Genomic DNA, 27934 nt, shown 5'->3' with positions numbered 1-27934 from the left:
GCCAAAACACGGTAGGGCTAATTACACATTAGACTAATCTATGTATATAGCTCTCAGAAAGCTCCCAATACTTCCTAAAGGGCAGCCGTGGCCTGGAGGTTAGAGAAGCGTGCTTGAGGCCAGATTCCCAGACCCTTGAGCAAGGCACATAACCCCCAAACTGCTCCCAGGGCACTGAGGTGGTTGGCAGTGCCCTGGTCAAGTTGTGTGTGTTCACTACCATGGATGGGTCAAATGCAGAGAATTTATTTCCCAAAAAGGATCAGTAAAGGTGTTACTTCTTCTTTTTTTTAATAATGTATAGAATATGTCACCATAGACTAAATATTACACATGAGCCCTGTCTGAAGACAGGCTGAAGAAAAGGTCACTATTTGGAATACCTGGTTTAAATGGAGCTGGCAGTGTCCATATATATGGCTGGCAATATATGAGCATGAATAGCTTTATGAGTGTAGAAGACATTACATTTTAAACTATATACTAACAAACTCATCCACTTCAGAGAACAAGGAGACGTGAGATTTATCATTGGCCTGTACTTCACCCGCCTGGCCTGGTGGGGTGCTGTAGCGTGTGGAGCGTTGAAATCTCGGTGTGGCTCTCCTCCTCTGATCGGAGAACCGCGTTGCTGTCTGTCTGTAAGGAGCCCGGAGAGAGGGGAGAAAATGGAGGACTGAATGTGGCAGTGACCGCGCTGCACACGCCAGGTTCACAGGTGAGTATAAGAGCCAGACAGACATAGGTGTATGGACTGTGGGTCTGTTCGAAAATAAGTGCGTCTCATTGCATCTGAACGTTTCTCTAACGTCGGGCTCGGGGTTAGTAGCAGCTGCAGAATACAGGCGACGGTAATGGCGTCGTGGTCGAAGGCCACCATGTTAAATATTGTCTCGGTGTAGGATATACCTTCACTCACTCTGACTATACAGCTGCATGGCCGTGGCGAGGTAAATGTGTTGACTTCTGTTGTTAGGCTGTAGTTGCAAGTGTGCGTTGTGTTTAAATCTTGAAATGACCGTTAATTTTGGTGAACTGCGGTTTGTGTCGCTATGGTGATTAGGTTCGCGCTGGCGGTGGCCTGGGCTAAAGACGTTATGTTAGCTATGTAGCTATAGCGAGATTTATATATATATATATATAAAACTGTCGTGTTGTATTATGTAAAGTTCGTTTTTCTATTAGCTGGCGCATTCGAACGCATAGGCTTGTACCCTCCCGCTCGGATTTATACGTTTGCGTTTTTTCTGTGAAAGTCACTTAACAAGGCACAAGGCTTAAACACAGTATTTTCCTGAGGGTTGCATGCATCTTTCTTCTGTTCAGAATAGCTATGTGGAGACTAAAAATGCCTTTTCACTTCGATACATAAGCAAAACCTGTCATTTTGTGCAGAGGTGCTCAGACATGTAGCTGAACAACTGCAGCGCTAACGGGTCCTAATCGCGTGTTTGTTTCCCCGCCTTCGCTAGCGTTAACATTAGCTGCGCGTGTCTGAGGGCTCCGTTAGCGTAACTGTATACAAGCCATGTAATATTTGTACGCTTCTTTGGCCTGTTTGGGTAAGAAATGACAATATGCTCTGTCCATTACTCTTGTAGACGTTTATATGATATTTGAAAAAGACACAAATGGCCGTTTTCAGTAACATGGCGCAGGAGACATTGGACAGTAAGCCAAGGAGGCTAAATTTAGCTGGATAAATCAAGCTCCGCTCTCATGCGGGCAGATCTGGGTTAAACGTGAGGTGAATTGACTCTTTAACATTGTTTACTTAGAAGCTCCAGATGGGTCGCCATTGACTCCCCAGGTGTTGATCCATTTTTTTTGAAAACCCTGTTAACATATTTGCTTGTATGTGTTTGCTAGTTGTCATAGCATGAGCATAATAAGCAGTGCCTTGACTGGGCATTTCCGCTTTGGAACTGCACGAGTTACAGTCTCAAATGGGATTCAGACAGGCAGGGTTTCTTACATCATAAACCTAAGGAAACAGTCCTGTCAACTTATGCAGCAGGGCGATTAAACAATAAATTTTGCATGCAGAATTATTGCATATAATTATGCAATATATATTGTATATTAATATGCAATGTGTAGATCTGCATGTACTGAATGAAGGCAGAAATGAGTCGCATTTTAGGAGTTAAAATTGCCTGGAGAGGGAGTGTAAATTAGCTTTATGTAGTGCCCTCAGCTTCTTCTCAAACAGATAGTCTACCTATACCCTGTATTTTTTCAAGATATGACTTAGAAGATATTAACTATTTACATAAATAGAATCTTGTATTTCCAAGAAAATTCGTTTCATTCTTCAATTTAAGGTATAAAATTAATTGTAATTTTTATAAAAGCGATTGTTTCCAGATCTGTGCAGTGCACCACATAAATAATTAAATAGTTAAATAATCAGTTTTAGGCTAGCTGTGGGCTTTGCAGTGCTGGAAGATCATCTTTTTTATCTTTTAGTTGTGTTGTGTAGTACAAACTGTTTTAAGTGAGATGTTATTTTACACTATCCTTGTTTGAAAATGTTGCTACCTGATAAAATTGCATATGGATTTAATAGATTAATTTAGTGTATTGACATGAGCTTAATAATGCGTTCTTAATTTAATAAATAATGCGTTCTTAACAGATTTCTGCAGTTAACTGGTTATTTATGAGATTGGAGAAAGGTCTAGAAATCTGATTAAGACATTTATTTGAAAGAGTTAGATTTTAGTTTAGTAATTGGGTTTCTCAGTGCACAACCACTGCAAATTCTTTTGGATTTCTCTCTACTAATGCCCACAAACGTAACCGGACAAAGTGTAGAGCTGTGTCTGAGACACATTCTGAAGTTCCGTCATAGTTCTGCATCTAGAAATTAATTTAATACCACTTGCTCCCCTCAGTTTTACTATGAACATACGTTCAGGAGCGGTTCTCTGTCTAACAGAGGGAAGAGAACAAACGCTTGTTTAAAAAGGCATCTTAGTAGCTGTGTAGAGAAAGCTGTTACAAGGGTTGTACTGCGTAATATTAGAAATCATAAGAAGAAAATGTCATGTCTTTCTGTGATAATATTGGCTGTTGCAAAACAGAAATATAATTTATTGCTGGAATCGTGTAAACTCTGGAGATTTCCCAGGTGCATGCAGTGGTGTTGCTTGGATTACTCACAAAATCTGGGCGCATCGACTTTGGGAGAATGTACTGTATTTCATTATTTTGAGCTTTTCTCAAAACATTTAAAGCTTTTTTTTTTGTTTGTTTTGCAAATTCAGGGATATGTCCAATTTTTTAAAAATCATATAAGCATCTTTAATCTGTAAGATGCCCCTTATGTTGTAAAATTGTTATTATTTTTTTGAATGGTACATGTCATGAAGTTCTGTTTATGATATGACAAGAATGAAGGTTATGGATAGGCCAGATTCTTGGTGACATGCATTTCTAGACTAGGCAATTTTTGTCTTTGTCTAAAAATGAAGCTTCGGATGTTGTAGCCATCATATAGCTATGTTATAGCATCTCCAGTGCCTTTGCTGTTTGAATAAATTTAAGGGTTAATTGGAAAACATAGTCTACTCCTAATTGAAGAATAAATGTGCTGATAGCAGTATGCCTTGGCCTGATTTTAATTTATGTATTTTAGGAGGTTTTGTTTTGATTCTTAAAATGATGCCCGCATCTGATTCCCTGTGAGAGTAATGAGTGGAATTGGACATTGCAACTTTGGTCAGCTTAGTTGCAGTTTGTTGATTCAATGATTGAGAATCCAGTTGACAAATGTTTCTCATACATGGATTAAATGTGAATATGGTCTAAATGGCAGTGAAATTATTTAGCTTTTGCATTAGTGTAGCTGTATGTTTGAGTAAGTCTTTCTCAAGCTAGCTGCTAATACTTCAGCCAAGATAAACTTTAGATAATTGGAAAATGACTTGTCTCATTCAACCCTTATAGCTAATATAATGAAGGCTGGAAGTTTAGATGATCTTAATAATAATTACATTTGATATGTTATTCTCTTACAGATTATTTAAGTGATGTGTATCAGTCAGGATCTGCAATAATTGAAGACTGTTTCCAGTCCAGCAGAGCTTAAAAGGCAAACAGGTACAGTGGTTTACTACTTCAGCTAACCAGGTTAACATGGGTGGTTACAGGTGCCTTACTTTTAATACAATCCATTGGATATTTTATTGATTTGTGTATGATTGCCAGTTTCCCACGCTCATCGGACCCACACAGTCTGATTAATATAGTTGAACCCTCAACTGACTTTAGTAAGTAGGAACTAAAGTAACATTTCTGCAGCTTTCGATTCTAAAGTAAATCTGTAGCGTGTAAATTATGCATACCTTCACTGAGTGCAGACGTTTTTGATGAATATTGCAATATTTTATTTGAAAGTAGCTTCAAAACTCTGAATATGCACACAGTTTGACTTTGCCTTAGAATTTGCACTGCGTGGGTCAAACCAGGGACTATATATTCCCCCAAGTTGTAACAGGCTTGAAAGTGGTACGTTCAAGTTAATTTTTGCCATTTAATATGTAAGACAGCAACAGCCTTCTTCCTTTGGATAACACTGATATTACAAATGACATTCTGAATTAAGATTAGCCCTCATTCATTAAGTTTTACATGTTTCTAACCAGATTTATTTTAGCAGGTGAAGATATGATAACGTAGTACAGAAATAATGACCAAGTGTAAAACTGTTTTGCACAGTTTTATTTCCAGAGTAAACAATGTGACCCAAGTTAACTAATAATGACTATTGTGTTCAGTTGCCTTTGTGCATGGAAAAACAAAAACACAATTTTGTCTGCAGTACAATATAATTCCTTTTTTAAAAAATAAATAAATTTTTTTATATACATTTTCTCTGGGGTTCAGACTTTAACATTTAACAATACACAGATGTAAACAACTGCGAATAGTCTATGCTTTGAAATCAAAGTGATTTAAAATTATTACTTACTACCACTTTAGCTGAGGTTGTAAAATACAACAAGAACCTCAAATCATCCTTGTATATGTTGTGCTTTTGTCTTATCCTGTTTTGAAAAGTAGTGAGTGACTCCATCACCAATGGAGGAGAGTGTGAGCCCTGAGCTAGCTCAAGCTCCTGAGCCTGAGTCCAGCCAGGATCCTTTGGATGCCAGCTCACAAGGTACTTACAGCCTGAACTGCTGTACTTACTGAGAGCTCCACTTTACTGATTTATGGCACCTTAAAACTTCTAACTTGGTTTCATTTGTTTCAATGGGTTTTCAGTGAACTTGGTTCCAGATAGAAGACCTGATTAAGCTTCATTTTGAATCGGGCTGTCAGTTCAGTTGTAATTTGATTTAGGGATTAAATGGCATTAGACACAATTAAACCAATTATCCTGGATCAGTCAGGTGCTTCAGATAATTGCTGCTTACCTTGTGCAGTTGACTTTTGCACAAATTTTTGAGCTTGATTCAGTCCAAATCAAATGATCATAACTTTACATTAATTTCAATGTTAAAATGAAACACTGAGCTGCAGTTGTAACTTGAAAAAATTCAGACTGTTTGTTTGACGTTGCCTACAGTTTCATCAGCTGGTCCAGAGGAGGAAAATGACAACAAAGACCAAGGGGATGCCACTCAAGAAAGCAGAGTAGAAGATTCTGAGAAATCTTCAAAGACTGGTGAGTTCAGGAAGACCTGGGGCTTCCGTCGGACCACAATTGCCAAACGTGACATGCCTGGAGAGACAGTTGTGGAGAGCCCTGTGGCCAAGGGCGCGCCTGTGCGCCGCAGCGGCAGACAGGCTAAACGCACTGACAAGCTGGAGGAGTTCTTGGTGACAGTGAAGAGAGGAAGAGGAGCAGGTAGGCGGAGTGCACCTGCTCAACTGGAAGGTGGGGACCCACCCTCCCAGACCCCAACAGATGCAGAGACTGCCTCAGAGGCTAGCTTTGATGGGAATGCAGAGGCCAAAGCACTGGAGAACAAGGTGCGTTCACCAATGAAGAAGACTAGACGTAAGGGAAGGAAGAAGGGAGCAGGTAAGCCCAAAGGAGGCCAGGGTGGCTCAGTCAGTGATGATGGTAGCTCTGAAAATGAAAATGAAGAGGATATCAGTGGTGAAGCCTCAAAGGAGGTGCAAGAAGATCCAGTGACAGAAACCATCACAGAAGATGGCAACAAAGAAGAGAGTGTAAAAGAAACAACACAGGAGCCGGATGCTGTTACACAAGATAAAGAAGATGAGAATGAGAGCAAAGACAAGCCTGTAGAGGAGCTTGCCAGCAAACGTTCCACCAGAAGCCCTGCTAAAGCGCTTGGTAAAGACTCCACACCGACCAAGAGAGAAGCAAAGACTAAAGGGGGTGCTAAGTCTCGCAATGAAAAACAGAAAGAGGATGAAGATGAGTCGTCTTCAAGCGAGTCTGACAACGATGGCTATGACCCCAATGCACTGTATTGCATCTGCAGACAGAAACATAACAAAAGGTAATTTATTTGTGCTTCAAGTAAATGAGTGGCTTAAGTGATCTTATTAATATTAATGTATTTGAAACTGCACACTAAATAAAATAAATTTAGTTAGTTTTACATAGGGCTGGTACACATGGGCAAAATTTGTATCACAATATAGTTTTTAATTTTGGTCAGTACGCTATAATTCCAATATTGATATAAACGGTATAAAATCCAGTTAATATCTGCCAATCACAAAAAAGAAACATGACATTACCATCAAAAATAAACCTATTAGGTTTGTCAATGTCAATATTTTAAAACAAAAATTTTAAATTGATAACGCTTTGTGATGAACGTCAGTCAGTGTAAGATGTTGTAAATGTATACTGAAATATTGAAAATGTGTTTAAAAATTGTGATTTCAATGTTATTGAAACATTTCATATTGTGATATATATTCATATTGAATTATGGCCTTTCAAAAAATTTTAACTACATTTTGTAATTTCTTATGAAATTTCTTGGCAATATTCTTTCATGCATAAGTCGTTTGTCTACTGACAGTAAGTGGAATAGCTTCCTGTAGCTACTTCGAAAGGTACCTGATTTGAAGTCTGGGGAATGTGCTCAGGTTCATGATTTGCTGTGACCGCTGTGAGGAGTGGTTCCACGGAGATTGTGTGGGTATTACAGAGGCTCGTGGACGTCTGATGGAGCGTAACAGCGAAGACTATGTTTGTCCTAACTGCACTGGCAGGAAAGTTCAGATGCCCAAGCCTTTCACATCCTCAGCAGCCACTGAGAATGGCAGACGACTTGCTCCAGCTGCTCAGAAAATAGAGCCCATTCCATCATCTGCTAGCGAACCTACCACACCCTCAACCTCTACACCTGCTACTCCTGCTCCTGCCACAGAGGAGAAACCAGGGGAAGACTTGGGCATTAAGGGGAGGATAGAGAAAGCTACCAACCCAAGCGGCAAAAAGAAAATAAAGATTTTCCAGCCGGTAGGTTCTTGTAGGGTATCAATATTGGTGTTTTTCTTACTAAAATCCTGCCCAAATACACTTCATTTTTTACAAACAGTGCTTCACAGATATGTTCGAACATTTAGTTGCTTTAATGAAACATTTAAATATGAAAGACCTCACATTAATTTGTTTTCAAATGGAATATTGATCATCTTCACTGTGATCCTGCTTATGTGGATTTTAAAGTGTGTTAAAAACGGAATAAGGTATAAAAGATGTTTTAACTGTAAAGTAATGGTCAGAATTTAAATAGTTTTATGGTTGGAATGTTATCTGGTAAGCTATTATATTTGGGGAAAATTTACTGAACGTTCAACACTGGGAATATTCCGTTCACTGGTAGTCAGTTTGACTACAGCACTTAGTAGTAATTTGTTGAGATTTTTGCCGATATTGACTTTATATTTTTAATTTAAAACACATGTAATACCTAAAAGAATGAGCAAATCAGCTAAATGTGGAAGAGTCAGAATCTTAAGGATAGTACAGGTTTAGTTTAACATTTTAACTGATTTATGTACGATGTCTTTTCAACTACTATCATTTGTTTTCAAATATTTAAGAAAATGTGGATGAGTAATAAAATATGGAAAAATGTTCAACCTCTAAGTATAATGTAGGAAAAATTAAGTTACATTGTGAAAGTGTGGACATTTTTAACCTAAATACAGGACTCTGTCACACTATGGGTTTTCATGTATATCTAAAAAGTTTACTATATATTGGTATCCAATCTCCATAAATCCAAAGCTTTCCCTGAGGCACACTGTAGACAGTGGAGTACAACTCAAAGATAACTATGGAACATGTTTATGTAGTTAATGAAGTTTTTTTTATTTTTCATGACATGAAGGTTTAGATGCTGAAAAAGTATAGAAACTCAACTCCTACCTACCACTTTCTATAGTGTAGCATACTTTAGATCAATAGCTCATTTATGGTGCCAAATCAATGTCAATGGCAATTTATACATGCATTTGATTTCGTTGGTTGTTGTGCTGTGCTGGAACATAGGAGGTTTGGAGATTTTTAATGACTTTTAGCCTGTTAACAAGGGCAAGAAATCCATATTTATTGGGTATTCTTCAAACATTTTCTGTAGTAATCAGGTCTAATCAGCCAGATGCTGTGGTTCTCTGTAAGTACTTGCTTAGCTCAGTAGATCTTACCAACCCGAGTTTTCAGCAGGCAACCGCGACTGCAGAAGAATCCTCTCTCCCCAAATGCATTGGTCCTGGCTGTGAGAGGGATGCTCTGCCTGACTCTGTTTACTGTGGAAATGACTGTATCCTCAAACATGCTGCTGCTGCTATGAAGACCATCACAACTGATGGCAAGGAGGCGAAGCCCAAGGAGAAAGCCAAGACCAAAGCACCGAAAAAGAACACAGCGAAGTCGACACCGAAGGTATTATATGTCGCAAACAGGGATGGCATATTCTTTAAAGCATTTCTATTTTAATAAAATGCACTCTTCCTCATTTTAATATTCTGAAATTATAATTGAATAAGACTTAAATATGAAGTAGGCTCTTGTGATGAATTGGAAATTATAAATGTGATTATGCCAGGAATTATGGCAAGTACACATCTGTATTTTGTCTGTAGCTTTTATTTTATTATGCCAAAATTATCTAAATGTTCATAATTATGAAGCAATGGAAATCGTCCATCATATATCAGTAGTTACCATTGACTGCAACTGCAATGCACAAATTTTACTGAAGTGTTTAGATAACATTTCTTTCATGTGGAGTTGTAGCACTTTCCATTGAGAGGTTATAGCCTACTCTTTCCAAGTGATGAAAACTAAGGAATAATCAACTGTTCCTCTGTATAATGTGATTTGAGTATGCTAGAAAGAACATGAGTGAGCTCTTTTGTCACTATATAAAAATGTTAAGTTTTGTACATTTTTTATAGTATGTATATATATATATATTTGTGTGTGTATAGAGAGATTCAAATAGCTTTATTGGCATGACTGCAATACAACAATTTTGCCAAAACATTACTAAAATAATCCAATAACATAATACAAATGGAAAGTAAAAGGAGTGAATAATAAGTGACAACTGTGAATAAAAATAATAACTATTTTATTTTTGTGAAAAATGTTTAAGGAATTAAGAAATATCCACTTTATGAAAGCACTACTAGTAGTCAATCTTTGTCCTTAGTGTAACCCGTATCCTTTCTCTCCTTAGAAGAACACAGGCCCAGAGCGGAGGAGCAGTAGGAGGTCCACAGAAACATCCAACAAAGCCGAAGAAGAGTCATCCGAGTCAGAGGCCCACGAGAATGAAGAGGATGAGGATGATGAAGATAAATTTGCTGAGGAACATCCACCACCCCCAGCCATGTCATCCTGGTCCAGCGACCATAATTACATTGCAGTAACGCCAGAAAAGACTACACCCATATCAGCATCTGTGTTAAACAAAGCGTGTATGTATTATCTCTTTGAAGGATTTACACATTTATACGATCTTTGTCTCAGTGTGTAGAACTGATCAAAGGAACAATGTGTTGGTGTGGCTGCCTAAGTTGAGGCTCTAACTGAAGGCCACAATGCTGTTACAATGTAATCTCATATGAAACCTTCATAATGATATGCCTTGGACAGAAATGTTTTTTTTTTCGAAATGTAGGCTTGTGAAAGCCAGGGATTTTTCCAATTTAATAATCCAAATGCACAACTGCTATTTTAATGGAAATCTGGCATAGTAGTGTATGGTTAAATTCTGCCAACTACAACCATACCCAGTATAATTTATATAGAGCTGTTTGGGGCTCATGAACAGGTAAGTATAATTGAAATGGTAAGTATTAATGCTTAGATTTAATTGAAAGTGTCATTTCATCTGTGGGAATGTCATTGATTATTAAAATGCTGGTTTTCTGGGCACTGGTTCCACAATTGATTGGAATGTTCTATGGCAGACTGATATTGATAGCCATTTAATATAAAAGAATCTGTACTGAGAAAACCACCTCAAAGGTTTAAAATCACGTGTTGGTTTAAACTGATTGACATGAGTGCCTTGCCCTGATATGTATCTTGTACACTTTCTGCCTGGGGTCTATTACTGTGCGTGCGTGTGTGTAATTTGAATGTATGTATTCTGGAATGTGACCTTATCTCCAACTGCTCTGATCTGGGAGTAGTATCTTCATAAGAAAAGGAGTGCTGACCACTCTTCAGAACAGGTAGGTTTCAGTGTCTTTATCTCCTGTCCCCTCTCCACTAAGATTAGAGCAAAAACTCATGGACATTTTGGGTGAGCGTTGCTAATGTTACTATTAACATCATGACTAATTAACATATATTTATTATTTCACCTTTCTATCACTTGCATGCCCTGCATTTATGAAATCCACTTTGGAGAAAATTGACTTCAAATAAAGTGATATTACAGAGAATTCTTTTTACAGAGAAGTCTTTTTTGTGGGGGGGGGGGTAACTTCTGGATTTCATGGCCTCTGCCTGCTTTGGCCATTGTCAGACAGCCATCGACTGATCACCACAGACAATTAGAGTTTGCAATTGCATTTGCCTGCTGACCCAAGAGAGGGGGGGATTCCATGTGGTCCAGAGAAAAGATCTGACACACTGATTATGAAGTTTCAAGCTGCGATGACTACACATGAAAACACTTGAAGATGGTAGTCTACCAGACAGCACCCAGAAGCAGAATCCAGTGCCTTCATTACTGCATCACAGAGGAAATATAATCAAGCCATAAATTCTGTAGAAACAGGCAGTTTCATGTGCATTTGTCTTTGTTTTTAAATCTGGAAAATTATTTGTAAGTAAAATATTAGATTGTGACCTTATTATTCATCAGGCTTTTATTATGTATTTAGTTTCACATAACTGACCAGCGATGCTGAAATGACCAAAGAAATAATGGAAGCTCACTGACGAGTTTAGATCAAGTTTAGTCTGATTTACTCATTAATGAGTTATAGAAGATGGCTGAAATAATTCTTGTGTAAAATTAAAATTTTTGATAATGGTTACTAGTCAGGAAATGAATGTTCTAATCATTAGCTTCATTGGGGTTGATTATTTTTGCTGTACAATGCAATTAATGCTTACATTTTTTTTGTATAAAAAAAAAAAATCATGAAACAGCTTTGAAAAAAAATATTCCCCAGTGGATGTATCTTTAGACATGGCAGCTCCACAGTGAAAAATAAAGTCCATTATTGAACTAAGGCAATAGGATTGGGTGAGGGTAAATATGGGTCAGTAATTGATGAGGTATAAATGGACGTGAACATTGTTTGAAGGTGGACGTCCCACCTGTTTTACGTTAGGTAGTAACAAAATGCAGTCTTTGGCCTTAGATTATTAATATGATCCAAATCATATAATTTTTGCATAGATTTGTAATGTTTGCTGGAACTAAAAGTCAATGAAGTTATTTCATGTAATAACTTAAAATATTTAAAGTTTTTGCATTGGGCTTAATTTTACTTTTGTAATAAATGATTTTGTGCTATTGGGTTTCATTATGTCCAGCAACAGGAAGCTGTCAAAATTGACCTTTTAGGTAGGGATATTTTTGCATATGAAAACTTTGACGCATGCTTCCATGAGTCGTGACAGCTGCTGATCTTGAAGTGTCAGACCCTTGAAGGTAATGAAGTGCAATACTGATGATAAGTATTTGATATGTAGAAAACATGGTATAAATATATATATATAAAGACTATATATTGATTACATGTGTATAGATTTTATTGCTGCCACATCTATAACCTTGTGAACCATTTCCACAAATGGAAATTTAATACTCTGGACTAATTTGTGCAGATTCTCCACAATAAAGATTTTTTTGTTTTGTTTTTAGTTTTGGACTCATTTCTTTTATCTAACATTTCATGATTTGCAGTTTAGGACCTTTGTACATCCACAAAAATAATTATATATATATCTCATCAGAAAGTGGACACAATCAAGGCAAGGCACAGATTTTCAGGGAAAAAAATGGATATTTTTGCCATCAACACATTGTTTCCCCATCAAAGACTTGACCACATGAAAGTTCTTTTTGCCTTTTCTGTTTACATGATGGACTAGCTTCCTTAAATGTACCCGCTTTTAATCATTTTTATTTTTGTTCATGTGTACTTTTATGCTTTGTTTTAAGCAGGTACCCAGAAAGACAAGGAGAAAGAAAAAGAGGAACAACAAGTAGAAGCAACTGAGCCAGAGAAGAAGGTTCCTTCTCCTGTTGAGAAGAAACCCCCAACTACAACGTCACCCAAAGGAGGCAAGAAGCCCCTGGGCTTGAAGTCAGCAAAGTCTGCTCCTGTAGCTGCACCCAAAGGCAGAACAAGTACCCCTTCTGCTAGCAATGCCAAAGACGTAAAAAAGCAGCTCCTACCCCAGAGTAAAACAACAAAATCTAAGAAACCAGGGCCACCACCTCCCCCTATTCCAGTCTTTTCTTCCTCTGGCCCACCTGGATCAAGGATCCATGCCACTGGAGCTCTGAGTGTGAGTAAAAGCACCTTCACCATCCCTAAAAAGCAGCCACAGGGAGGATCAAAGGACTCAGGAGGATCTGGACCCTCTCCCACTTCCAGAACACCGCCTGCGCACATGCCTTCTACGTTTCATGGCCATCCGCCATCCTCTAAGCCTGCTCAGCCTGCAGCCCTTGTTCATCCTCCACAACCACCTCCAAACAATCAGATGAGATCCAACATTCGTCGCTCACTTACTGACATTCTTTACAAAAGGTAAGATGCCAGTAGACAGTTAAACTCTTTGATGGTTGAGTGTAAACATTGTTCTGAGCAGGAGTTTTAAAATATCTGTGTGATCTAATTTGAAATGTACAGCATGATTCATATATGTAAGTATTTAAAAAGTTAAGTAAAAGTTGAAAAGTGACATTGGATAAGTTGGCAGGTTGTATGACTAATTATTAATAACCTTTGTACCATAGGGTGAGTGACAGTGATGATCTGTCAATGTCTGAGAATGAGGTGGGTAGGCTGGCTGTCAGCATTGAGAAAGAGATGTTTAATCTCTGTATGAACACAGACAGCAAGTACAAGAACAAATACAGATCTCTCATGTTCAACCTGAAAGACCCTAAGAATAAGGTCAGTGATAGTCCTGTGTTAATGTTTTTAATATCTTCTAATTAATTTCTGTAAATCTTAAATTGTTGCTCAAATTTGTATTTTTGTCTCAGAACTTTGTTTAAAAACATTATCTGTGCATATTTAACAGGGGCTCTTCTATCGTGTGATTAATGGAGAGGTCAGTCCCTTTCGATTAGTGAGACTTAGCCCTGAAGAGTTGCTCTCAAAAGACATTTCTGATTGGAGGAAAATGGATGCCTCTGAGGTAATTAAGATTCTCAGTTTGTTTTCAAACCTTGCTGAGACAACACTGTTTTAGACTAGGGGTGAGCTGGATTCAGGGTACAACTAATTAGTTCCCCATTTGCTGTAAACTTTGTATGTGAAGGTGTTAAAAGAAAAAAAAATCATAAATTCTATTTTAAGGATGTCAGTGGAAGATCTCAGTTGGGACAACATAAATCTACATCCAAGCAGGAGGGAACTCACCCTGATGTGGACATGGAAGACGCTCCTTCTATGTCTGATGGTGATGTATGTATCCCTGCTGCTTCCCAATCTACCTGCTTGGCTTCTGCGGCAGTAAGTGTTTCCTTTCTGTCCTTTCTTTCTACAGTCTTTCTTTCCTTCTTTTTCCTTTGACTCTTTGTTTCCTTTTCAGTTTACAACAAATTTCTTCACTAATTTTGCAATAGATCAGTTATACCTTGAGCTGCTACAATGCTTTTGCCTACCGCAAGCCTTGCTGTGTTTCTCAGCTTGAATTTCTGCAGCACAGCATGTTTAAACCTAATATTTTCTTTCCTCCCCACAAGCAATATATTTGCAAAGTATAAGGTAACTTTTGAAGATTTGTCTTTTTTTTTCTAGGATCATCAGGAGTCTCATCCTCCTGCTGCAGCCCAGGACTCTGGTTTGACAGGAAAGAGCAGTGCACTGCCAGACATCTTGGGCAGTATGCTGAAAGACACCACAGCCGAACACAGGGCTCACCTTTTTGATCTTAACTGCAAAATTTGCACAGGTAGAACATCAATAGAAATGCCTCAAAGATTAAAAAAAAAAAAAACTCAGAATAAGCTTGTTTTGGTGTTATACGTACAATATAATGTTTTTGAAAATTATAATATTTTTAGGTCAGAAGTCTGCGGATGATGAACCAGCAGCCAAAAAGCCAAAAATGTCCATTCCTAAAAAACAAGACCTTCCTGAAAAGCCCAAATCAGAGCAACGGCCGTCCAAGGTTCCACTAGTGAAAGATCCATCCACAACAACTTATTCTGGCAGTGAGACCACTACTCTGCCATATCAGCAGAGTGCTACAGAAGAAGCAAGCACTGCGCAGCCTGTTGTTCAAACACCTGTCACTAGTCCTGCTGTCTCATCTGTCACTATAACTCGCCGTGACCCCCGTACTGCCAGACACAGCTCTTCTGCACCTTTGTCTCAGGCTGGTCTTGATGCTGGGAATCATGCCAGTGCACCAGTTATGCCTGTTGCAGCGCCTGTGCCTACTGAACCTCCTGTGGTGGAGTTGAAAGTCCCATTGCCCATGCCACCTGCAGCTCCTACAGTCTCTAAACCTTCAGTTTCCTCAAATCAACCAGTCTCCTCAACAGACACTCGGCACTTTGGGGCCAGCATGACAAGGTATGATGTCTTTCATAATACCTTTTTTTTTCTAATCCTACAATTGTCAGTTTTAAATATAAGCAGTTAGTATTTTTATATATGACACGTGTGTGTGTGTGTGTGTATATATAAGCATGTATATATATTTTCCACATTTACTATATATAAACCCCTATAAAACATTAAGTTTTAATAAAGTTATTTTAATTTAATTTTTGTTGTCCTCAGCATCTCTGAAGCCCCTCCAGAAGGTGAGACTGCTCTGTTCTTATCGGGACAAGAGATGATGTGGAAGGGATTCATCAACATGCACACGGTTGCCAAGTTTGTCACAAAAGCTTACATGGTCTCTGGGTCTTTTGAACATCTCAAAGAGGTTTGTTATTTGTGTTAAATCTGACCAAAATGTGACATTTGATATTACTTGACACACGAAAAGTAAGATTTTTATGAACGATTACATGCTAAAGCACAGTACTTATTCTTTTACAGGACTTGCCTGATACCATACACATTGGTGGTAGAATTTCACCCCACACAGTTTGGGACTATGTTGGAAAATTGAAGACCTCACTTTCAAAAGTATGAGAAATCTGTGACACTGCAGTTTGCCTGTGTTTTTTGTGGTTTCATCGCTGAGAAGTCAAAATGCTCATTCTTTTTGTGTTTTTATTTTTTTGTTTTCAGGAGCTCTGTCTTATTCGTTTTCATCCCGCAACTGAAGAAGAGGAAGTTGCATATGTGTCCTTGTTTTCATATTTCAGCAGTCGTAAGCGTTTTGGTGTGGTAGCTAACAGCAACAAAAGGATCAAAGACCTCTACCTCATCCCACTGAGTTCAGAGGATCCATTGCCTGCTAAACTTTTACCCTTTGATGGGCCAGGTAAGAACAAAGATATTTAAAAAAAAATCATGTTTAATTGTGGATTATGTTAGCTTTCCCCAATGTTTTTTTTTTTTTAACAAATAATAAATAAATGCCTTCCATACATTTTAGGTAGGTATGGGTATGTTCAACTATATTTACATTTGAATCTATGGAATGAATAGCTTGCTTGTGCTGTGTGGTGTACATGGTGGGTTAATTTGTATATATTTTTTGGCTTGTGTACTTTCCTGCTTGTAAAACCTGTAATTAAAATGTCTAATAAAACATATTCATCATAAAGTGGTAGATGTGTCTCAACCTTGTTTCTTAGTTTCTTAAAAATGTTTACTAAATGAAGAGTGGAGATTTTTTTGTACTCAATAGAACTAAAATGTGACTTTACTTACATACTGCAAGTGACTACATTAACAATGCCACAATACCTGGTTGAAGACTGAAGCAAGTGTACACTTCGGGCAAACATCATTTTACTCATGTTATGCCCTGTTGGATAAGACTTAGCTGACCTTGGTGCAACAGTTGTTAGATTATAAAAATGGGAGCACCAGCTGCTGTAAAAGACCAGGCAAGGTTCTTGTTTCCCAATTCTACCTGGAGGAAATCTTGTTCATTAACTGTAATTGACTTTCAACATGCTTAAAATGTCACCCTGTTAAAAATCTCACACAGCATTACACTGATTATAAGATGTAAAAATTTAAATTCGTAATGTTAAGAGGAAGTTTTACTGGCATTTGTTCATGAGTAATTTGCTTAGAAAATAAAGTCATTTTAAGTTCCATGAAAATGATATCTAAGTAACAATGATGAGACATAAAAATCAATACAGATGATGTCAGTGTTTATTTACTTATTTAAGTTTAACCAATAATTTACCTATAAATTTGATTAAAACATGTTAATGAATTTGAATTTATTATTAAATTATTATTAATGCTTTCTTGTCAGGGTTGGAGCCAGCTCGTCCCAATCTCCTCCTTGGGCTTTTAATTTGTCAAAAAGACAAGAAACGTACTGGAGCTCCTCTAGAGAGTGAAGAAAAACGTTCCAAAACTCAACGAGATGAAGAAACTGGTCTCCCAAAACCCATTGCTGTTAACAAAACTGATAAAGTTGTACATACTGGTCTGGAATCTATGAGCACAACACCTCCAGGATCTCCACCCTCTCTCAGCAGTTCAGAGTCTTCATTAGGGCAGCTTCCAACATCAGTGTTTTCTATCTTGTCTTCTGTTAAGGCATCTACTGTCACTACAAGTACTGGCAGTAATTCCCCGTCAGCTACCACGGCATCAGCAGTACCTGCCCCTTCTGCCTCCCCGCTTCAGACCATCTTGAAGACACTGTTTGGCAGAAAAAAGCAAGATTCTGAAGTTTCTCAGTCACCTTCAGACCAGAGTTCAGACCTTTCCGTCCCTCTACTGGATCCAATTGTCCAACAGTTTGGGATTACCAAAGGGAAAAAAATAGATGAAGAGGATGACAGACCCTATGACCCTGAGGAGGAATATGATCCTAGTGCTGGATATGTTACAGAAAAACCTATTCATCCTGTTGTACCTGAAGTTGCCAAGAAGCCAGAAATCACAACTCGTATGGTGGATGATGTTGCTTATGACCCTGAAGATGACTCAATTTTTGAGGAAGTTAAAGTTGATCCAGGATCCAAGAAGCAACTAGAAGAGCAAGATGATTCACAGCAGCTACGAACTGATGCATTAATTACCCAGCCTGCTAAATCTCTTCTAGCTAACACCCAGCTTCTTCAGCTTGGTAAAAAGGTTGAAGATTTGGTTACAAAAAGCTCCAACCCAGTTATTAATCAGAGAAGGGATCCAAGGCAGAGCAGGGACCCGAGACAAATTGCTGCAACTCGAAGGCTAACTTCTGATTCAGAGAAGGAATTGCCTGAAATCGCTGCTTCTGTTATTACTACTAGTGCTACTACCAATGCCAGTACTCCGACACCTGTTGATACAACTATAATAACAGATCCAACAGTTGATCTTGCTGCAGCCTTAGACATAATGAAATCACAACAACCCAGTATCATAGACACTCCCGCAGAGAATTCTTCTGTGGACGCAACAACAGAACAATGCGCAGACACAGAGACCCCTGTATCAGAGGTTGAGGCCAAAAAGGAGTCTGAACCATTGCTTCTTGCTGTTCCTCAACCTCAAGAAACGTCCATACCAGAAGAAGAGACAAAAGAGGAGGAAGTACCTTTTCTAGATACAGACAGCACAGAAGTTTCTATCCCACTTTTAGGGGAGACAATTGATCCTGAGTTGGTAGGTAGTTACACTGATACTGAACCTGAACCAACTGCTGAAGAGAAGGATGCACCAATTGAATCAGAATGCAAGAGTTTTGAAGAGATTTGGCCTAATTCTGCCAGCATTTTAAAAGCAGAACCTGTTCCTTCTGTTGAAGAGCCTGCAGCATCTACTGCAACAACATATTATAGCATCTCAACCATCAGCACTCCAATAACATCTATTGGAATGTCACAAGATGTTACTCAAGGGAGTTCATCTTACATGGAGTCACACAGTTCCCATCAGCCTCACATGACATCACCAAACTCTCAAAATGAATACAGAGGTCAACCAGACTTTACACCTTCAATGAATTTTCCACCACCTGTTGGACCTCCACCCATCATGGGTCCACCTCCAATGACTGTACCACCACCCATGCACATTCCTCCTCCATTGTCAGGGCCACCGACAGTGCAGGGTCCTCCTCCAATCCAGATACCCCTACCAATGCAAGGCCCACCTCCAAGTCATGGAGAAACCAACCTAACTCAGTATTCACCACATGGACCATATCCACCTTATCAGAATCAGTGGGGAAACAATCCGCAGTTTGATGCTACAAGAGGACCACACCCATCCATCATTACGCCTAGAGGGCCCCCTCCATCAATGCCACCAATGGGTCAGAGAGGACCTCCACCTCAGATTTTCAATAATACCATGGCACCTCAGCCTCATATTGGTCCTCGAGGCGCGCTTCCTGGTCCTCCCCCTGCTGGCCCACTACCATCAACTTTTGATGGACAGAGGTTTAATGGGCCTCCACCACCTTTCAGCTTTACTGGACCCAGAGGTCCAATTCCACCGTTTACAGGTCCCCCTCCTGTCCACTTTGATAGCAGACCACCACCATCATCTCACTTCTCTGGGCCGAGAGGTCTCCCTCCTCTGCACAATATTGGGGAGCATGGGCCACCACCTAACATCCAAAGAGGACCTGGAGATCAGTATGATAATGATGGTGGAAATTCCTTTCCAAAAGTGATTGAGCAGCCTCAGGCTCAACCATCTTCACACGCTTTTAGAGAGAATCAGGCTCATGGGCCTTCCTTTAGAGGGCCTCCACCAAACCACTTTGATGGACGAAGAGGTCCTCCTGGCTCTCTAGGAGATATGCCAGGGCACAGATTCCCTCCTCCAAACCAGTTCCGTGGTTCACCTCAGCATAGAGGATCTTTTGATGAGCCAAGAGGAGGGATAAGCCAAGACTATGAAAGGCACCGGGGACCAGCGCCACAGCAGTTTGCAGGGCCAAGAGGTCCTCCACCAGGACACTACCCTGAAAGCGAGGCAGGAGATCAGTCATCACGCTACAACTTTGATAATCATCCAAATGACATTAGACCTGTACGGGGGCCTCTGTTGCCAACTCCTCCTGAAGGCCCACTTCCAGTTCCAGGCCGCATGGGTGGACACAGCCCAGAGTCCCATCATGATGAACACTGGAGAAGACACTCCCCTGAAATGAGGAGGCGCAGCACTTCCTCTAGGGAGGGTCCTGAACCTCAAGACAGGTCAAGTAGGTTTGACAGTGGTCCCCGTGACAGAGATGGCTCGTCAAGGCTGTCTGAAGAAAGGCAACGAGATTTGTCAGAGGACAGGAGGAGAGAGAGAGATCGCGATGTGCCACACGGCGGACGGCCATGGGGCTGGAACAGAGACCGTGAATGGGATCGTGGCAGGGAAAGAGACCGTGAAAAGGACCGCAGCAGAGAAAGAGATCGAGACAGAGATCGCAGTAGGGACAGAGAACGAGACAGAGACAGAGATCGGGATCGCAGCCGAGAGAAGGATCGGGAGCAGGATCACAGCAAGGAACGGGATCGCAGTAGAGGCAGAGACTCTGAAAGACATAGGGAGGCAGATGGAGACAAAAGACGGGAACGGGACCGGGAACGAGATAGAGATCGAGATCGAGACCGTGGCAGGGAGAGAGACTCAGACCGAAAAGATCATGACCGAGACAGAGCAAAGAACAGAGAAAGAGATCGTGAAAGAGATCGTGAAAAAGACCGCGAAAAAGACAGAGATAACAGAGACAAAAGACGAGATCGTTCAAGGAGCCGTGAACGAGACCGTGGAAAAGACAGAGACAGAAGAGACAGGGACAGAGATCGGGACCGAGAAAGGGAGAGAGAAAAAGACAGAGAGAAAAGGGAGCGAAGCAGGAGTAAAGACAGAAAGGAGGAGAAAAGAGAAAAATCTGAGACCTCTAAGGACATTGAGAAATCTACAGACACTGAGACTGCATCCTAATTTTCTCCCTTCAGAAATATTTAGTTGTTTTTGATAACGTACATTTTTCTTTCCTCTGATGGATTTGCATGAATTTGAAAGTATTCTTTCATATTGTTTTCTGCCATTTTCTTGCTCTGCCCTTTTTTTAGGCTTTTCTTTTATTACATTCAAAGACACAGGTCTTGGTTTTCAGTTTAATCGTGTTAAGAGGAGCGATGTCTTACCCTGTTGCTTCGACATGTTTTGACTCTCCCCTCCCCTCTTAAGACACATTTTAAGAGTACGTTAACTAACATTGTTTAATAAACAAAAGACATGTATATATGTATATGTGTATATACAGGTATGTTTTTAACTACTTTTTTTTTCTAACTAGAGAAGTGAAGCCATACAGCTTAAACGATGTTCATGTAAATTAAAAAGCCTTGCCTTTCTCAATAAAGTCTTAGAATGGTAAAGCTTGTTTATTTCTCCCTGGATGTCGGCACACTGTTGTCAATCAGCTGTTCACTAAGCTTTCAGATTTTGTTTAAATGGCTCTATTAAACCCATTTGTATAATCCTGGCCTCACAATTTATTTGTCTGTGATGTGTTAAGATTTTACACAATAAAAACTTATAATTCTTTACAATACTTCAGATTTAGTGCAATGAAAATGTAAGTAAAGAATAGCAACAGTAGTGTTGGGTAGACCTTGTTATATACCTTATCTCCATCTTGTGGTTAAACGAAGAATAGCAATGACAAGGAGCACGTGACCACACCCACCAAAGAACCAAATCAGCAAGTCTGCCTCGGTTGAGAGAAATGATTCATTTATTGCAATGCCTTTTTACAATCAACTTCAAATATATGGGTTAGGAATTCATAATTCAAAATGTTTCCTACAAATAACAGCAATGTAAAAAAAAAATCATTAACAAGCTCCTGTTTTACAAACATAATTAAAACTAGCAATAAGAAAAATTGATGCGGTTTAAAAACTTGCATCAGTTATCATTATAAATGCAAATATTTAAATTTAAAAATTGCAAACCTCACAAACAGAATATTTCTTTGGTTTAGTTCCCTCTTCAATTCTTGTCCAACAGTGATTCCTCATAGAAACATTCTAATGATTCTTCTTCACGTATTTTATCTGTGATGATATTTCAGTGTCTTTTTCACCCTCATATTCAATGTTATATGTGCACTAAGAAAGACACGTTCTCTACTGCATAGGTTCCCAACCACCAGGCTGCAGACCATTAGTAGGACACACAACTAAGAATCGGCAGTCACCAAGAATACCATGGGAAAGCAGAAGCATAACTAATTTAAACATTTAAAGTAAGGTTATGTGATAATTAATGTGTCACTCTCCATCAATCTGCTCACAGTCTCAGTCAAGCTGCTTATGCACCATGTCCTTTTCAACCATCAAAAAGCAAAAGTGGAGCAACTGCATCTTCATTAGTCAAAATCGGTAATGTACCACGGAGTCTGTGTCCCCTAGGAGATATTTTGGACATGTGGACATTTAAAGTATTTCCCATCATGCCTTGCATGTAGTGTTTTTAGTTAAGATTTGTGGGCGCTCACAATTGTCTACAATACAGCTCAGTATTTGGGCTGTAAACCCAAATCTAAACTTTATACAGTGTTCAAATTACCAATCATTTCCACATTCTTTTAACATTACTCGAGTCACAATAAAACAGGAAGACTGCTACAACCCTAACCCTAGAGAAATGTAACATTTGTGTAGTAAATTGACTTGAGACGAGCTTACTAATACCTATGTAGACACCTCAGTAGATGTAAAGGGTTTATGGAGACAGTGCACGTAAGATTTTATGATACGATTAAATGACTTATCCCTGACCAAAGAATCCTGACATAAGTTTTACACCGTAGTGATCATTAAATTAGTTTTGCTCTGATAGTGCATCTTTACTAACATTATGTCTCCTTAGCCAGGTGCACATCAAAGCCGCTGGCCTTCCTAAGACATTACGTCTTCTGTGGTCTTAGGCTCATTTGCTGATGTATCACTTGGTGCTTGATTGTGGTGGTCACACCCCTGGTCCTCAATCTCTCCATCTGTGCCTGATTCAGTTAGTTGATTTGCTACATTGGTAGTCGGAGCATCAGTTGTTGTTTCATCACTTGACACTAGCCCATTATTTTCAAAGTCTTCTGCAGCAGAAGCCACTGAAGTGTCAGTGTCCATTAGCTGACTCTGTCCTGCAGGTGTTTCTTCAGAATCTCCGGTAGCATGTGGTGATGTGTTGCTATTTTGCTGAGACTGGTTGTTGCTTTCTCTTCTATTTCGTGCTTCAACATTCTCTTCTGGGATGGACTCAGGACTTTCGGTTTCCATATCAGTAGCTGCATCATTAGACAGGTCAGCATCCCGTGACTTTGGCTTAGCTTCTGTACTTGGTTCAGTTCCAGTTTGAATAGCTGGTTCTTCTGCAGGAGGAGAATCAGAGACCGGCTTCTTGTTTGAAAGATCAGTGTTTGTAGGCTCGTGGTCGTCTGTGTCATTTCCGTTACAGTGCTGGGATACATTATTATTATTCTTCGCCTGATCTGGATCTGATTTTTCAGCATCACGTGTTTTGTCTTCTCTGTTAAGATCGTCTGATGTCAGAACTTTAATTTCAATTTCTGATACATTTTTGTTGGAGTTTCGATAAGCATCACCTTCATCTACTAATTCACTGCTGTCATTTTTAAAATGAATTTGAGACTTTGATCTGATCTCTTCACCGCTATCAACAGATGCTGATTCTGAAGGATTTATCGTAGACTTCTCTGCTATTTTGTTTTTGTTCTCCCTCAGAAATCTTCTCTGAATCCTTTTGGGACACCACACAAATTCATTTCTTGGCTTAAATTTGTCAAATGCAAATTGGATTAGTTTCTTTCTCTCAGACTTGTCCAGAACTGCGAACATGAAGTAGTCTAGAACACTCTGCTTCACTCTGGGAAGTTTTCCCTGCTCCAGAGTCATCTGGAGGAAGAAGTGAACAAGTGGAGGCTGATAGTGCTGAAATCCCAGAATTCCTAGACATTTTAGGATGCGGGTGATGCGGAGGCAGTTGTGGCAGTTTCTGCAAAATTAAAGAGAAAAATAAAAGTATGTCTAAAACATGTTGAATTGATAAATTATGTGTGGAAAAAGTATACAGTACAAACCTGTTTAGGTTCTCAAATTTGTCTTCCCACTCTTCTGCACGGCACACTTCACCTGTGTTCTCATTGATCAGTTTTATACCATAAAAGTCCAGCATGAGCTCGTAAGATTTTATCAGGTTTTTCTTCATAATCTCACTTTTACGGAAAGACTAAAAAAAAAAAAGTATAAAAAATGACTGAATTTAAATGCATAATATTGTAATATTTTGGATTTATTTATATCATTAAATAAATTATTGATTTAATTTTTTTAACGATCTGGGAAACAGAAGTATGTTTGGAAACTTTAACAGAATTTTTAGAAAATTTGTATAACTTCTTTTAAATAGGTATTACTTTGATAACAGGGAGAAACCAATATGTACAGCCTCTAAAAAAGCTTCAGAACTGCTCAAACAAACGTACAAACATGACTCAGAAAATTAAACATCCCTCCATCAGAACACTTTAAAATTAGAGCAAGAAAAACATTAACTGCCTAAAAAGTCAAAGCTAAAGTAGCCATAAAATCTTAGATCATCATAGATTTGAATACTTACCTTGATTTCCTTTGAAGAAAGCACATATGAATCATAGTTTACTCCTTGCTCTTGAATTGGAAACAACCTGTGGAGTAATTTTTGAATTGTTTTAATAGTAAACAAAAAAAAAATCTAAAACTTAGACTGTTTTAGAAGAATTTTGCTCTTATACTAAAATAAACTAATTGCGTTCCAAATATCAGTACCAGTCTAAAGAGTGAATTCTCTTTATGCAAACAAGATAATGTAATATTATAATAAATATGATTACATATAATTAAAAAACATACAATATTGTAATGAGTTTTATTAATTCATTCATTTTCTGTGACTGCTTTTCTAGTTCAGGGTCACAGCGGTTCTGGAGCCTACCCAGAATCACTGGGCACAAAGCGGGAACACACCCTGGAGGAGCAGCAGTCCTCCACAGGGCGACACACACTCACATCTACAGACACTTTTGAGTCGCCAATCCACCTACCAATGTGTTTGTGGGACAATGGGAGAAAACTGGAGCTCCAAAAGGAAACCCACAGGGATTGTGGTTCAGAGTTAAAATTTACCATTGAATATAGGTGTGCACTCTTTCCAGCCTTTTGTAATCACCAAACCACTTCTTATGAAATTCTTCAATGTAGACATCTAAAAATAAAAGGGATAAATTCAAAGCTTCTTAAATCTAATTCAATTTCTTTATTCTTATAGAGATTTTATAATATTTTCAACATGAATATCATGACTCTTGAAGAACGTGTCATACTGTCAGGCTCAGATCCCTTCTCATTTAGGTAAAACAACAGGTTGGGTATGTCCTGCAAGTAAAATAAGTATAAACAAAAACATTCAGACACACTGTTCTACCACATTCACAAACATATGGGATATGACAAATTTGTCAAAATACAGAGAATGTGATCGATCAAGAGACAAATTTATCAAATCTAATATGTAGATTAGTAAAGGTAATGGAAAACTTACCTCATACCCATCATCTTCTTCTTCTGGTTCATTCTGGACGCTCTAGATTAAACACCACCCAAAATGAAACAGATACATTGCAAATTAGGAAACAAAAAGTCACACCATTAAAAAAAACAACATTCATGGTCAAGTTATGGGACAGAATAACTCTGTTTATAACTCTGTAACTCTGAAGTGATCTTTGATTATACCTTAAATACAAGAACTGCTTAATGTGTATCTCATTCCTGAGATTCATAGTGCAGAAGAAAGCTGGTCAGACTTACCAGACACATATGCCTAAAGTTCTGCATGTCCATTGCAGCATATGTATTCCTGTGTGCATAGTGGCTCCACCTCTGATTGTTCTGAGAAAATGAAAGTAATAATCAATAATGTCTCATTAATATTTTTCTCCCACATCAGTTATACTTTATTGTTAGATAAACGTGCTGTAAATTTGCCTTATCGAGTTTTGATCTTGTACATTAATTATTCAGCAGTGGAGATAGAGGCAGAGTCTAACTGAGCAACAGTTATTGAATGATGACAAAGGTGTAGAGCCTAAGCCACTTTTAAAGCATTAGTGGACTTCGTGTAGAATGTAACTTATAAATATGTCATTTTAATGAATGGAGAGTAGTTTTCAGGGGTTTAACCTATGCCTGGAATGAGGGGAACTTCAAAAGTAAACTACATGTAAACACTTGACTAAACTATTTCCCAGTAGCACGTATGCTAGCGGTGTCACTTTCAAATATGTCTCAGGGACTTTGCTAACGTTTCTCTGAAGTTCCGACTGAATGTAGTTAACTACTTTAGAGGATTGTATTTGTTTGTTATTTTAAAACCGTATATAAAAATAATTAGTTTTTCATTTTTGTACCTTTACCGAAAAAAAATTCAGTTTCGATTTTGATATTTTACATTCATAACAACAGAGACAGCTTTTATTGCTTAGTTATATTAAAAGCTGGTGTAAAACTACATTTCTCGACAGTCAAGTAAGAACTATACAACTTACATCCTCGGTTTCTTCATCATCTTCGTCGTCTTCCCATGTTGAATCATAGTCGGTGTCGAAGTCTTCCGCTTTGCCTCTAAATGAGTTATTGCCCATTAGGTGTTTTGTTTTATATCTATCCATAGGCCTATATTCCAGTGTCCGTTTCACCAACACTCTCAGACAACGATAAAACCAGGGCAGAAGTGGAAGATGTGAGAAAACCAGTCAAAAACTCGCTGTATGGACAGGAGCACACCCATGTAGTTTTAATATCTACAAACAGAAAGTGAAAGAGCGCGCTGGGAAGAGGTATTCCTGTTATGAGCTTACAGGAAGATCTAAATGGAGGACGACTAAATATACCATATACCATAAAGCACCAAATAAGTACCTGATAGAACATATAAAAATATGTTAACACACCAGTTCCTTTATTAGAAAGACTTATATATTCCCACCTGCTTGGCACAGAGATCCTACCTCTAACTGTACACCTACAGACAGGGTTTGCAGTGTGTTGTATGAAGTACACATGCACTTGTACTTTGAACTTGTATCTTCAGTCACCAGGTCAAACACACCTACAATAGCGTCACACTTTAGATTCAGATTTAGATCTGTTTCTGCAGAGTCAGTCCTCTCTAATCTGCAATCAAATATAGGGAAATGGACAAGCATTAACCAGCTCATTGTAGAGGCATGACAGTGTCTGTGTACTGTATCATCTGGTTACTGCAGCCCTTAAAAAGAACAGAGCGTATTGTTTATTGTTTATTTTATTAAATTCACTCACAATGATTCGTAAATAATAGCTCACTAGCAGCATCTGCTGGATTCACCCAGTACAACAAGCACTTCTAACTTCTAACTTGGTTTCATTTGTTGCAATGGGTTTTCAGTGAACTTGGTTCCAGATAGAAGACCTGATTAAGCTTCATTTTGAATCGGGCTGTAAGTTCAGTTGTAATTTGATTTAGGGATTAAATAGAATTAGACACAGTTAAACCAATGATCCTGGATCATTTAGGTGCTTCAGATAATTGCTGCTTACCTTGTGCAATTGGATTTTGCACAAATTTTGAGCTTGATTCAGTCCAAATCAAATGATCATAACTTTACATTAATTCCAATGTTAAAATTAAACTCTGAAATTCAGTCTGTTTGTTTGACGTTGCCTACAGTTTCACCAGCTGGTCCAGAGGAGGAAAATGACAACAAAGACCAAGGGGATGCCACTCAGGAAAGCAGAGTAGAAGATTCTGAGAAATCTTCAAAGACTGGTGAGTTCAGGAAGACCTGGGGCTTCCGTCGGACCACAATCACCAAATGTGACATGCCCGGAGAGACAGTTGTGGAGAGCCCTGTGGCCAAGGGCGCGCCTGTGCGCCACAGCGGCAGACAGGCTAAACGCACTGACAAGCTGGAGGAGTTCTCGGTGTCCGTGAAGAGAGGAAGAGGAGCAGGTAGGCGGATTGCACCTGCTCAACTGGAAGGTGGGGACACCCCCTCCCAGACCCCAACAGATGCAGAGACTGCCTCAGAGGCTAGCTTTGATGGGAATGCAGAGGCCAAAGCACTGGAGAACAAGGCACA

At 38.9% G+C, this 27934-nt stretch overlaps 2 protein-coding genes across 6 annotated transcripts; one reads left to right on the top strand and one right to left on the bottom strand.

Moving 5' to 3' along the window:
* The first annotated feature begins 33 nt into the window (after positions 1-33).
* On the top strand, positions 34-21212 carry dido1 (death inducer-obliterator 1). Of its 5 annotated transcripts, none has more exons than XM_066670189.1 (17): positions 34-718; positions 4023-4104; positions 5068-5167; positions 5576-6482; positions 7084-7459; positions 8672-8890; positions 9690-9930; positions 12642-13236; positions 13446-13605; positions 13736-13852; positions 14014-14169; positions 14458-14611; positions 14724-15237; positions 15448-15595; positions 15712-15801; positions 15907-16102; positions 17057-21212. In XM_066670189.1, the coding sequence occupies exons 3-17, from the start codon at positions 5086-5088 to the stop codon at positions 20686-20688; spliced, it is 7587 nt and encodes a 2528-aa protein (XP_066526286.1). In that variant the 5' UTR covers positions 34-718; positions 4023-4104; positions 5068-5085; the 3' UTR covers positions 20689-21212. The 5 variants fall into 5 exon arrangements, with proteins under 5 accessions (XP_066526286.1, XP_066526287.1, XP_066526289.1 ...); XM_066670190.1 differs by having other exon boundaries at positions 8669-8890; positions 12645-13236; XM_066670192.1 differs by having other exon boundaries at positions 8669-8890; positions 14014-14121.
* Positions 21213-21503: 291 nt separating this feature from the next.
* On the bottom strand, positions 21504-26612 carry LOC136696945 (opioid growth factor receptor-like protein 1). Its single transcript, XM_066671740.1, has 8 exons — positions 26360-26612; positions 25623-25703; positions 25354-25395; positions 25136-25187; positions 24939-25017; positions 24394-24460; positions 23855-24003; positions 21504-23769 (listed from the first exon to the last, which is right to left on the bottom strand). Exons 1-8 carry the CDS (start codon positions 26480-26482, stop codon positions 22656-22658), a joined length of 1707 nt encoding a protein of 568 aa, XP_066527837.1. The 5' UTR covers positions 26483-26612; the 3' UTR covers positions 21504-22655.
* Between the last annotated feature and the right edge of the window lie 1322 nt (positions 26613-27934).

Source organism: Hoplias malabaricus, chromosome 5 (genome assembly GCF_029633855.1).
Source record: "Hoplias malabaricus isolate fHopMal1 chromosome 5, fHopMal1.hap1, whole genome shotgun sequence".
Lineage (NCBI taxonomy): Eukaryota > Metazoa > Chordata > Actinopteri > Characiformes > Erythrinidae > Hoplias > Hoplias malabaricus.
The sequence above is the reverse complement of the archived record's forward strand: the minus strand, read 5'-3'. Positions and strand labels throughout refer to the sequence as shown.

What these genes read in the sequence shown, in the direction of transcription:
- dido1 (XM_066670188.1), top strand. Translation starts at nt 5,086, where the DNA reads ATGGAGGAGAGTGTGAGCCCTGAGCTAGCTCAAGCTCCTGAGCCTGAG. An exon ending in TTTGGATGCCAGCTCACAAG is followed by an intron (nt 5,168 to 5,575) that starts GTACTTACAGCC and finishes CGTTGCCTACAG; the next exon opens with TTTCATCAGCTGGTCCAGAG. An exon ending in TAACTGCAAAATTTGCACAG is followed by an intron (nt 14,612 to 14,723) that starts GTAGAACATCAA and finishes TAATATTTTTAG; the next exon opens with GTCAGAAGTCTGCGGATGAT.
- LOC136696945 (XM_066671740.1), bottom strand. Translation starts at nt 26,482, where the DNA reads ATGGATAGATATAAAACAAAACACCTAATGGGCAATAACTCATTTAGA. An exon ending in ATGATGAAGAAACCGAGGAT is followed by an intron (nt 25,704 to 26,359) that starts GTAAGTTGTATA and finishes TCATTTTCTCAG; the next exon opens with AACAATCAGAGGTGGAGCCA. An exon ending in GAAGGGATCTGAGCCTGACA is followed by an intron (nt 25,018 to 25,135) that starts GTATGACACGTT and finishes TTTTATTTTTAG; the next exon opens with ATGTCTACATTGAAGAATTT.